At 40.9% G+C, this 12778-nt stretch overlaps 1 protein-coding gene across 1 annotated transcript in view; it reads right to left on the bottom strand.

Moving 5' to 3' along the window:
* Positions 1-726: 726 nt before the first annotated feature.
* Positions 727-12778, bottom strand: part of MYO16 (myosin XVI) — a 404938-nt gene continuing 392886 nt past the window's right edge. Inside the window, exon 34 of the mRNA XM_065896022.1 lies at positions 727-954. Within this exon, the coding sequence (XP_065752094.1) occupies positions 727-954 (228 nt within the window). The remainder of the gene's footprint in view (positions 955-12778) is intronic.

The following is a 12778-nucleotide window of genomic DNA, read 5'->3' as shown; positions in this document are numbered from 1 at the left end:
CCGTGTGCCTGGAAACACAGGGCACAGGAAGGAACCGTCTCCTGATCAGTGAATGAAACACAAGACATCGGACTCCAGCCGTACGTTCGCAGAGGTTGGAACGGTGAAGCTAAAACAGCAACACAGCCTCGGGATTTTTCGGTACTCTACATTAAAAATAAAGGTATGTAGGAAAAGAAAAGTTCTAGAAATGATTTTTTAAAGTCTGTATTTTGAGGAAAGGGAGCACCACCCATTGCGTAAAATTATAAAATACAATAACAAACATGTAAATCATTAACAGGATCGTAATTCCAATAAAACGCAAACACCTACAAAGAAATAAAACCTAGGTCCTGGAGAGTGTATGAGAGTAAAATGACTGGAGGACAAGATGCAAGTGGTCGGACCCTATAAAAACAACTCTGCGGTGTAGGGGTCCCCCTCTTCCATCATCCTCTCCCTGCTCAGCCACACTTTGTCCGGCCTTTCTCTCGCTACCTCGGGGTAGCACGGCCCTAGGACCACAGAGCCTGAAGATCAGAGTGCACCCCCGCAGAACGGATGAGAAAACACAGACACGCACACAGAGACACGCACACTCACACACTCAGGGAATCTCGTGTATTTAACTGGGCTGTCCTGTGCTTTTCGTGTAGATGCGGACAGAGCCCCTAGCATGTACCGGGGGCAGCCTCTGTCTGTGAACCTGGCACCTCCAGGCAGTGAGTCTGCAGCCGGGGCCCATCACAGGGTAGTGTCCCAGAACTTGGGGGGCGGCCTGCCGCAGGAGGCCCCCTCGGGCTTCTTCAGGAGCGTGGGCTTCTTGCACGGAGGTGGCGGAGGTGCCCTGGGCTCCGCGTGGCACAGGATCTGTGGCCAGTCTCCTCTCTCCTCGCAGAGTTTCCGCCTCCAGTCCAGGAGCTCCCGAAGGGCCACGCTCTCATTCTTGGACAGCCTCAGCTGATGGATTACCTGGGGGACGGAAGCAGGGGGTAAAAAGAGTAGCACCAAATACTGTGAATGAATGAGAAGTATAAGAGCAACACCTGGACGCCAAGGCTCTGATGGGGTGGACAGAGAGCTTGGACATCCGCTCTAGAACCTCCTGGCTCTGCTGCCCTGGGAAACGGCATCCAATGCGGGTCAGCTGTGAACTGCCGAATTAGGACGATGAATGGAACTTGGAAATCAGTTAGGGCAAGTACCCTGGGGAACAGGCGATGTACCTCTAGTGGTACAGGAAAGACTCACATGTCTGTTTGCCCTTTGCCCTCTCTTGTTATATACATTCTTACGACATCTTGGACTTTTTCTTCATTGAATATATGACGATTGTAATTCTGTCTATAATAGATGTTTCTGGATTTCTTCAGCTGCATCTCACTCCAGGATCCACCGCTCTGTCTACGCACGGTTACTAGTCAACACCTTTTAAGGTCATGTGGCCCCAACTCCGACCATCACGCATTAGCCCCAGGAGTCCACAGACATGGGAACTTCAGGGGTCTTTGCAGGAGGGCATCACCACGTGCAAGCGTATCGGCTGCTCGGTCTGGCTTCCTTGGGGTCCCTGAAGGGAGGCAGAGCTTGCCCCCAGGGACAGCTAGGGCATGTGGCAGGCTACATGCTGTGGGCTCTGCGCTCTGCCAGCAGACAGCCATCTGCACGCTGCAGAAACGAAATTTGCCGTCAATTCCGTAGTGGGTATGCTGGTTTAACAAAATGAGATTCGGGACATCAGAACGGGACTACTGGGGAGAATTCAGAGGGAACGAGACGGCCTCAAGGCACCTACTACTTTGTTCCCACATCACTTCCATCCTCTCCATCAAGATAAATGAGAATAAAACAAAGCAGGGCATGGTGGTTGGCTTATGTGAGGGGAGTCACTTGTAAACAACAAGGCCATCCACGTTCCATACAATTCTAAAGCCAGCACCTTCACCTGGACACCCAAGCCTCTTGTTTACCTGAGGAAGAAGATTTTAAAGCCTAGAATCACAGAAATGGGCTGAATGTCAAGAAACGATGTTAAAACACAGAAGCTGGGGGGTCAAACCCATACCTGAAGTGCATAACTGGATTTCTGGGCTGGTTATTAGCAAAAGGAATTTCTCCCAATTGAAGCCTAGACAAACAGTGTGCAAAACAGGCCTGTGACCGTCCAATCCCCAAAGCAACCTCCAGGCACTGATAGAAAGTGAGTGGCTAAAGCAGTATACCCCCCTTAAAAGGGGGTTTCTCTCTAGTCTCTGGGACTGCACCGGAATGACATGGAAGTCAGAATTCTCCTGCTGGGAGACTCTTGTGGAAGCCAGATTGCCTCTACTGTCAGGGAAGTGAGCCAGGAGAGCCGGGTGGAGGGTGTGCATAAAATTAGTTATTTAGTAAACACTTCAGAATGCTAGAGATGCGTCAGTACTTTTCTAAGCCCCTTACAAATATTAACTCATGCAGTGCTCCCAAGAGCTCTACAAAGCAGTGCTAGCATTCGGCAGATGAGGAAATTGAGGCACAGAGAGGTTAAGTCATTTGCCCAAAGTCACACGGAAAATGGTGGAACCAGGCGGGCTGGTTCCAGAGTCCGTCTTCCTATTACCCCACAGTGCCTGTCATTTGCCCAACAGCCGGTGTCCAGGACCTGATATATGCCAAAGACCAGCATCCCTATATCATCTTCCTCTTTACTTCTTTTTCTCATTGGGATTTGCGTGAAATCTGTGTGTTTCTTTCACTAACATCCCTTAGTTCCTCTGTTTTCTCCACCAGTGGATGCTGTGTTGAATCGCCTGAGGTAGAAAACATCATCAGTAGTGTCTATAGTTTGTTTACACACAATGCTTAGCGTGCAATTAGAAATTACTATACATGGGAAGAGACAAGGAAATCTACCCCAAATCAAAAGATAAAACAGATTCACAGATGATCCAGGTTTAGAGTTAGCAGATAAAGACTTTAAAATACCTGTGATTAAATGTTTAAAAGAACAGAGAAAAAGATGGACAAATAAAAAAATAGAAGAGTAGACATAAACAGAAAAGGAGTAGCAGAAGTCCTGATAGAAGAGATATAAAGAAAGTGGCAAAGCAATATTCAGAGATAAGTTTCCAAAACCTGTGAATGGCACCCACATACATATTAAGAAGTTTGGAAAAGGCACGATAAATACACTCCACCACAAACAATAAGAAAAGAAGGCAGATCGTATTAAAAATGCCAAAGGTCAAAGAAAAATGTTTTCAAAATCTACAAGAAAAAACGCAATACCTTCAAAGGAGCAACAATGAGAATGGAAGCTGACTCCTAAACAGAAATACTGGAAGCCAGCAAACAATGAATCACAAGTTAAAGTACTGAAAGAAAGAAATTCAACCTAGGAATCTAGACTCAAAAAAAAAAAAAAAAATCCCTTAAAAACGAAAGTGAAATAAAATGTTATTGGACAAACAAGAACGAGGAAGTTTGCTATCACAGGTCTTGACTATTTTTTTTAAGGTGAAGAAAATGATCCTAGATGAAAAAAAAAAAAGGAAATTTAAGAGAGGATTAAGGACACTGGAATTAAATCCATGGGTAAATACGAGTTATGCGTTTGGAAAATGTCTTATAGACTTTAAGTCATACGCAGAACAACGCGCCAACCATAACTGCAAAAGTCAGGAGGGGTTACATGGAGTTCAGAGGTTCTGAGGTTCCAGCAGTATTAGGAAAATGACAGAAGTAATACCATTTAAGATGAAAGAAATCAAGGCGTCATGCTTTATTCTCTAGGCACGTACAAAAAGAATAATGATAGAATGTGTAATTAACAAAGTACCGTGAAATAATAAATTTCAATTAATCTAAAAGAAAGATGCAAGTATCTATATCTGCGTCTATAAATGGAGGTCAATTCCGAACAAAACAGTAAAGCGTAAAAACGGAATCCAAATCTCCACCCTGCAGGTGATGCCGCTCGTCTGCAGCCGGCTGGCATGTGCTGTATTTATTTTCATGCTGTTGTGACCACACGCTCTGTCCTCTTATCAAGCACAAAATACACCTATTCTATAGTTATTCTCAACCCTAAACTCTTTTCAGCAGCTTTTCATAATGCCCAAAAATATACACTAGGTGTGACCCTCTGTTAAGACCTTCGTTAACAGGAAAGATTTAGAGATTGAGTCACTCCGTAGAAGCAGCCGGAGCTGCTGAGAGTGACTTTCAGCAGCTGCTGATCTGAATTAGGCTTGTGGGGAGCGATTTTGACATAAAATGTCCCAAATCCCCTGAGTCACTGCTTCACTGAAAAAAAAAAAAAATGCTCTCTATCCTTTCAAAGCTTCTCAACGTTTACTAAAAATATCTGAATTCCCAAGCACATTATAACAGGTGAAACTTATACACACAAAGCATTAGAAAGCACTTTCTTAATGAGGGTATTGATGTCCTAAATAATGCAGTGGGTACAGAACCCCATCTTTGAATCCACCACCAAGAGCTCTCCAAGCTTCCTTGATAAGCAAAAATTTGACTGATGTTTGCAATAATCAAAGTAATGCTCAGAATACACTCTCCTTTCGAGAGATCCCATGAAGCTTTGTATTACAGAGATTAATAGGTATTGAGTAAAATCTAATAGGTATAGAAAGATAGTTGCTGGACTGGCGTAAATGAGATGCTAAAATATTAACATTATTGATCTCCATTTAAAAAAAACACAAAGAATCTTCACAGGTTATGCCTTAAATGAAGGTTAAAATTCTGTGTAAGGATACTGGATAGGTCACTACTTTCAACACAATGAAGTTCAAAGGGTAGTTTAAAAAATTGATCTGTGAGACAATAAACGGATCAGAAGATGAAGACAGGATGCCCTGACTAACGGTGTTTGATCTGCTTTCTTTAGATTTATTAAATGTATCAGGTTATGAGGCACAAAAGTCATATGTGTCACAGGCAGTGAAAGAGTTTTACTATTTTAGAAGAGCGACCAAATACAACTATGAATGTTTTTTAAGTTGTGGTCAAGTAATAGGTGAGGAATAAAAAAGTATCTGCGATATTATCTAGCACGGTAAAAACATCTAAATCAGTGTTTGGTCATTCTTTAAATTTCAGGTCCTATTTGTAGTAACAAAAACCATTACAGCTTCCCTTACCATTATTTGTTATGTCACAACAAGTTAAATATTATCATTAAAAAGGCAATAATGATTTTGTAACACAAAATAGCTTTGGTATCGAGAGGGAACCATTTCTTTTCATAAAGAGAAGTGACTCTGGGGCTTAAGGATACCGCTGGCAGTGTGGGTCTGGAGTCAGCTGGCTTCACCCAGGTCTCATTGATCCTGATTTATTCGGAGATTAAAGGATGTCTTATTGGTGTCTTTTAACTTAAATCGTGCTCCCCCCATTGCTTTAAAAGATGTGTATCTACAGCCCATGTCACCACTTCAGATAGTTACTTCCTTACTTATTTTCTTTTCTGGCATGTTTTATAGACCAGTGTTTGTACATGAAAACATTCTCTTTCAGAACCAGACAGCAAGAGCTGTAGTTGGGAAAGTAAGAAGTGTTCCACACCTAGGAACCTCTGGGCTCTACGTGGCGCCACCTCTGTGTGCCATGAAAATGACTAAACTCTGCCTTTAAAGGAATCTTTAGACATGCCAACGGTCAGTGCCTTGACGTGCAGCATGGGGCATGGAGATGGGGTAGGTCCACGAGCAGGAGGTTTTTAAAAATTTTTTTCACTGTGTACCTGGGGAAGGGGGCTGTATGGAGGAAGGTCTGGAGAGACTTCACAGAGGTGGTAGCTTTGATGTGAACTTTGAGAAATGAAATGGGCCCCGGGTAGAAAGGAGGAAAGAAGGCACTTCCACGGGGCTTGATGTAGACAAGCACCAGGAATGACACTGAACTTCATTCTCTAACAGGGAATCACACACCCACGGGGACTTTGATTCTGGTGTGAACAGGGGTGGGATGGTTGACAAACCAGGACTCTCTAGCCAGGGTGCCCGGGCTGGGATCCTGAATCTGGCACCTAATGGTTGTGTAACCTTGAGCAAGCCCATCAGCCTCCTCACCTGTAAAGTGGGTGCACAGTGATCATCTACCTCAAAAGGACGGATCTGGGCTACTTAAGAGCGTCCTAAAAATGTAACGAGTGCTCTATAAATGCGGGTGATTGTGATTGCATCATGGTTAACTCTTTGACTTGAGAAAATCCCTAAACATTCTGAACTACGATTATCCTGATGACTCAATCAGACAATGCTAAAGGAAAGTACTTCTCACAATTTGTGGCCCTATAAAAATATACAGTGGTCTTTTCCTTCCTTAGTAACGAGAGGATTTCAAAATACTGAGCAACACACTAGACTTATAACATAACTAGGATTTATATATGATTTACAACTAAAGAAAGTTATGCAAGAAGAAGGTCTAGACGTTTTTTGAATTTCAGAGTAAGATATAAAGGGCAGTAGTGAGTAGTTTAAACAACAGTTAAATGTTTTGGAAACTGGGATTTGTTTATGTATTTTCAGGGGTCCTCGGGTTCTTGGGACAGCCTAAAATTTTTTGCTTTTTTATTTGTATGTGCTTTGGATCGCTTGAATACCTACTTTTTAAGCTAGCACTCAGTGAGATTTAATTTTCTGACTTCGTATGTTATTTACAAGCAGATTGACACAGGTAATATTGTTTATACTGTTTCAGGTTAATGAGAGAAAGGTAGATGGATTTGATATTCAAATAAGGCACTTTCCTCAAAAGCTAAGTGATTTGACATCGTAGGGTAGGTTGCCTAGCAGTTCAAATAGAAGTGACAGACTGGGATTAATCAAAGGTACAAGATGGCAGATCTGTACCAAAGTTCATGGATTTGAGTCAGTACCAGATTCATATTTTCAACAGTAATTTCATCTAAAGAAAATCATACCTAACATAAATGTTGTGAATTTTAATGTTTTCTTGCTTTTGTAGGTTTTTGTTTCACTCCATTTGTAAATTGGCTTTGATTTTATAGCTGTAGTAAAAGCTAAAAGGATAAAGAGATTTTACAGTAATGATATGTGTATACACTTAATTAACATTATAGTGAAATAATTTAAGAAATGTTAAGAGTCAAGGATGAATTTTTATTATTTAAAAAGCGTCATATATATTATAATATGCAAGTGGGGGAAAAATGCTGATCTAAGCGGGTAGAATTCCCCGTAAGTAAAATTAGTCCCTGCTTGACAAGACTATGGGTGTCCTTTAGAGTCTAAAACTGGTAAATTAGTAAATTAATCTCTGCCCAGCACAATGCATTCAATGCACTTACGTAGAGGGTCTGGATGGAGTCAGTGTATGAATGCCAAGATGCATGTTTGAGAAAAGGGACAAATGTCATCACAGTGCATCAGACTTGTGGTTTCACTTTTTTGTAAACTTGGGGGGCAACTGAGCACCACACCTCCATCAATTCCTGGGAAGGGAAAGGAAGAGAGAGCCTTTGAGCAATGCCAGACGGACTGTGGATGAATTCTCAGACTTGAGATGTAATTCACATCTCCCAGATTCAGATAAGACCCTTTCAAACACTGTAAAGCCCTGGGAATGTACTCAAAATGCTCTGCTGCTCTGAAATCACACAGGGTGTGAGGCGCCCCGGACTCATTAGTTACTCTGAATTCAGACCTGCCTACATGGGCTTGAATGGTTGGTGAGAGGGGTCATTGAAGAGCGTGGGACAGTCACCCTAGACTTCAGGGTGGCCAAACGATGCAATGCCTCGAGCAATCAAACAGGCTTATCCTATTCTACTTTCTGAATGTGTGTCCCCCAGATTCACATGTTGGGGTCCTACACCCAAAGTGATGGTATTTGGAATAAGGCTTTTGGGAGGTGATTGGGTCATGAGGGTGGAGCCCTCATGAATGGGATTAGTGCTCTTATAAAAGAGACCTCACAGAGCTCCCTCACCCTTTCTGCCCTGTAAGGACACAGCCAGAAGTCTGTGACCTGAAAAACAGACTTCACCCAACCACTCTGGCACCCTGATCTCAGACTTCCAGCCTCCAGAACTGTGAGAAATAGAATTCTGTTGTTTATAAGCCACCCAGGCTGTGGCATTTTGTTACAGCAGCCAGAATGGACTAAGACATCTTATGCCCAGAATTATTATTTTTGGATGTCATGGGGAAAATGGTACTATTCTATAACAGGTGCAAAACTCAGGCTTCTAGAAAAGGGCACACACTATCTGTCAGCTTAAATGTCTTTGAAAACAAATTGTTTGGTGGAGGATCTAATAATACACTTGGAAACTATTCTGTGGTTTTTATTTGAAAATTTGACACCTGGAAGAGATCTGGAAACTTCAGAGCTTAGGGTCCACTTGGATTAAGTATTTACTGGGAGCTGGGATATTGTGACTCTTCCAACACCACTGGAAAGCAACACCTGAGGCACTGCAGGTAGGCTGCACTTAAGGGGTGGTCAGCATTTTAAATTGACACCCTCCTGTCAGTTTAGACCCCTTAAAACGTGGCCTGGCTTGCATATATAGCCCCACTTTCTCCCTTCTGCCCCTATGGAAGGATCGAGCAAGGGAGAAGCTAAGTCATCCATGTTCAGTAAACAGGCATGCCTCTGATCAGCCCATGTCAAGCTCCCAGAACCTGTGAACAGACACATAGATGATCACAGTCTGAAGTCATTTCCCTATGGGCTAGGATCCTCATCCTGGAACAAAATCCCTTCCTTTCAGCAGATTTTTAACAAGAAGATTCCTTAATTGAAATTAATCCTTAGAAAATAGTGTTACTTAAGACACTGGTGATTACGACCTGGACAACTCAGGATGGGGTTAAAAATAATGTGTGTTTTTTTCCCCTGTTATTGAGAAAAGTCTTGTTGATTTGGTATTTAAAAGACATGAATCTAGACTCCATCCTCTTCACCACCCCCCAACTCCAGGTTTGTGAACTGTTTTGTGTCTTCTAACGTCTAGGAGACAGCAATTAGACGTGAAGATAGAATTTGACTAAGTGACCTCTTGCAAGTTCTACATCCCTAAGTGGGACTTTTATAATCTGTGCACTTACCTTCAGGGGTTAAAAACCACAAAATCTCTCACAACCCAGAGGGAAGCACATTATGTAAAGGCTTAATGAGGTTTATTACATATATATCTACTTGCTAATTTTTAATGGTTTTCTATTGTGTCATTAACAGAGTCCTATGACATGAACTAATTAAAAAATGAGATACAAATTTTCTTCACTTCCTGTGGCTATGCATTTCTATGAATAATATTAATAAATGTAAATTAATAATTTGCTGCCGATTTTTACCTTAAGTCTTTCCCTTCTAGGATAAAAATAGTATTTGTTAAATAATTCATATGTAAAATCATGTTGCTGTTCATTTGTCACAGCATTGATTTTTCTATTGACTCTTCACCCAAAGGTGAAAAGAGGCATTTACTGACATTTATGGAAATTAAAAGAAGACAGCCTCTTGGCTGACTGAATAGTGAATATCAATGTTTCAAATGCAAATTCCATTTCCACTCATGCTAACAACATGTTGGAGGAAAAGCATTAAAAAAATGAAATTTGAAAATCAGTTTGTAAAACCAAAGTTTACCTAAATAGATCCCAATGACATGGCTTAAAATGAAATTTGATTCAAAAAGTCTCTGATTAAAGGGTTGTGTATCTCCATACTTTAGAAAAAAAAAATCGAGAAAATGATCTGAGAGCAAAACAGCATTTCTGGTTTAGGCAGAAGAGAGTTGATCCCTCTTAATTCCGAAATAGTCATTTAGACAGCAATCCAATTAAGTGCTTTCTTGCTATTTTGTCTCCTTTTTCGCCTACGGGTTAAAAAAGGGGAAATATCCCTTAAAAGGAACAGGTTCTATTGGAAACAAGAGCATATCTGGACAACAGGCAGTGAGGGAAGGAAGAGAGGATTTTAATTTTTTCACCTTATCTGTGCAAGTTGATTTCTTTAAAAAAAAATTAACCACCGTCCTTTATTTTTATAGTAAGTAATATTATATTGGAGCACATTTAATATAATTTAAATGGACAGTTATTTGCATTTTGCAGCTGATTTTAAGTCCATAGCTAAGAATAAAAATCGACTCTGATGAGTGGATGCATGTTTCTTCCTACTGATGAAAAGTTATAAAATAGGAATTCATGATTGTACCTCACACGACAATTAATTTGTGACATTTCAGGATATGGATTTTGTATGAGTTCTGGTCTCTTACCTCAATTCACTTAAAAACATGGCAGTACCAGTATTAGTGACTAGAAGATTGTAGCAAAAACTAATAACGTATATTTAGAGTACATTTATAGTAATGACATATTACATTAATGGGTTCAAATACAGAGAATACATGGAAAAATATAAATCTATTATAACGGAAACATAGAAAGTAAGAGTATTACAATTCCTTTAAAAATATTTTTCTTGGGATTATATGGGAGGCTCACTGCAAATACCAGGAGGTATTATTAAGGACAAATAATCTACTAGATTTTCTCTCTCTAAAGAATAAGTCTGTTTATAAAATTTGCTTGTTCAAAAATCTTCAATGCTGCCGCCTTGCCCTAGCCTAAAGAGTCAAGTCCACACACCTTAGCATGTTACAGAAAACCCTGTATTTTCTGACCACACTAATTATTCCAGCTTCATCATCACTCACCCTCACATAGACTCTATATGTCAATTCAATCAGATGTACCCAGAACACACTCTGTAATTCTATTTATCTTCTCTGTAACAGTCCCAGTTTGTATGCCCAGATACAGAAAGCTCTAAGGTTTCCAGAGCCCATTTCAAGCATCATCTTCATGATCTTGTTTCATATTCTTAAAGCATTTTCACAGGTTATTCTAGTAAAATCTCATAACCGTGTGAAATAAGCAGGTTAAGGATTATTAGCCTCTTTTCATAGATGCTGAAATTCATCTTTAAAGCCCAAACTCACTTGGCTAGTCAGTGGTAGAGTCTGGATTCAAACCCAAGTACATTGAGTTTAGTCGACCTTCTTAATCACGTTGACTTCCAAGAAGTTTTTCTTGTCTGCTAATCAATGAACACATGTGCTTTCAATGATTATGAGGCAGAAAGTGCCGTGATGGGGTCCATGGGACTTAGAATCGTGCGGTATGACCTGCTCCCTCAAGAGGCTTTCATCTGAGTGTGAGCAACAGGACATAGAAACGTAAAGAGTCAGATGAACAAACAAGCTCAAACAGGATGTCAGCACAAAAACCATGAGGAAGCACAGCGTTAACTGATTAATAAATTACAGACGCAATGACTGCTGTTGGGATACAGAGGAGACATGACTCATTTCAAAGCCAGTACGGCCAAGAGATTTCTGTTGGGCTGTGGGATTTGTTTTGGACTAAAAGGATGAGTTGGACACACAAAGAAGAAAAGCAACTTGGGTCGAGTGGGATGAGGGATGGTGTCCACACCTTTGTTCACGTCTACATCGACAATGACCGAAAAACAAAAGAGAGAGAAAACACTGTGCCGTGTGGTATACAACTTGAGAGTCAGCTTTGAACTAGTAATGCAGATGTGAATAAGTCAGAAAGGAGATAAGATATAGGTATGAAAGTGAGGAAAGCAAGGGTCACGACCATGGCAGATAAGCACTCCACAGCCTCCAGAGGATGGAGGGTCCAAGTCCAAGGATACTTAACCCCAATGTCCAAATGGCCAGTATCTTCACTTGCACTGCTTTGTAGGGCACAGTTTACCTGTTAACTTATTCATTTCTCAAAATACTTATTTCTGGAAACAATCACAATCTGTGTTATGGTATTAAATATAATTAAATAAGAATGAGGAAAACCACTTCGTGAAACTGAATGCTAATAAAACTATTAGCCCAATCCAAATGGATTTTAAAAATCAACTATATTTAAGAAAGGGGCATAGTTTAGCATGGGGGAAACATCTTCTCTGTCCTCAACCTTGAGTCTCCCTCCAAAGTTTAGTTACCAGTTAGAGCCACCAGCTTGAGAATGAGAGATAAGAGAGACAATTCCTTCTAATCATTAAATGCACAAATAGGTCCTAAGAGTATTAACCATTTCTCCAGGATGCCCAGTTTATTATAGGGGTCTCGCTTTGTCCCTGAGTAAAATAAAGTCTATTGATTTGGAGGGATTTCTGTGTGACCAGTTGTTAAGAATTACAAGCTTTGCTTTTACATATTTATGACTCGGTGGGAGCACCAGTGATCATTATTTTGTATTAAAATGTCTGATAAGCAACATTCCAATAATCCTATCATCAGAAGACATGAACAGGCATGATTTTTACCACCTTAAAGAATAAAGATTGCTAAATAATCATGGAGGCTAAACTTAGTGAATTAAGGGCTATAAATAATGCTCAGTAGCAACCCCTAAAACATTAGGCCAAATAAATGAGCAAGGGTACCAGTTTCCATTACCCAAGATGCTGTAACAGACAAACCACAAATACCAGTGGATTGACACGAAATCCACCCGTTTCAGCCTTGTTCATGTTAAGGCTAAAATGGGTGTTTCTGATCAGTGGATGGATGACCTCCACGTTGTCACAATTGTACTCTGCATCTTCCTGGGTCTTGGAGTATTGTGTATCCAGCTTTTGGATGGGAAAGGGCATAAAGCACCCACAGTCCAAGGGAGGTTTGCATGGGCCAAGGCTGGAGGGAGCTCACATCAGTACTCCTGCTCCATTGGCTGTATCTCAGTCACATGACCACTCCCAATCACAAGCATGCTGGGAAACGTAG

This window comes from Phocoena phocoena, chromosome 18 (genome assembly GCF_963924675.1).
Source record: "Phocoena phocoena chromosome 18, mPhoPho1.1, whole genome shotgun sequence".
In the NCBI taxonomy this organism is placed as follows: Eukaryota; Metazoa; Chordata; class Mammalia; order Artiodactyla; family Phocoenidae; genus Phocoena; species Phocoena phocoena.
The sequence above is the reverse complement of the archived record's forward strand: the minus strand, read 5'-3'. Positions and strand labels throughout refer to the sequence as shown.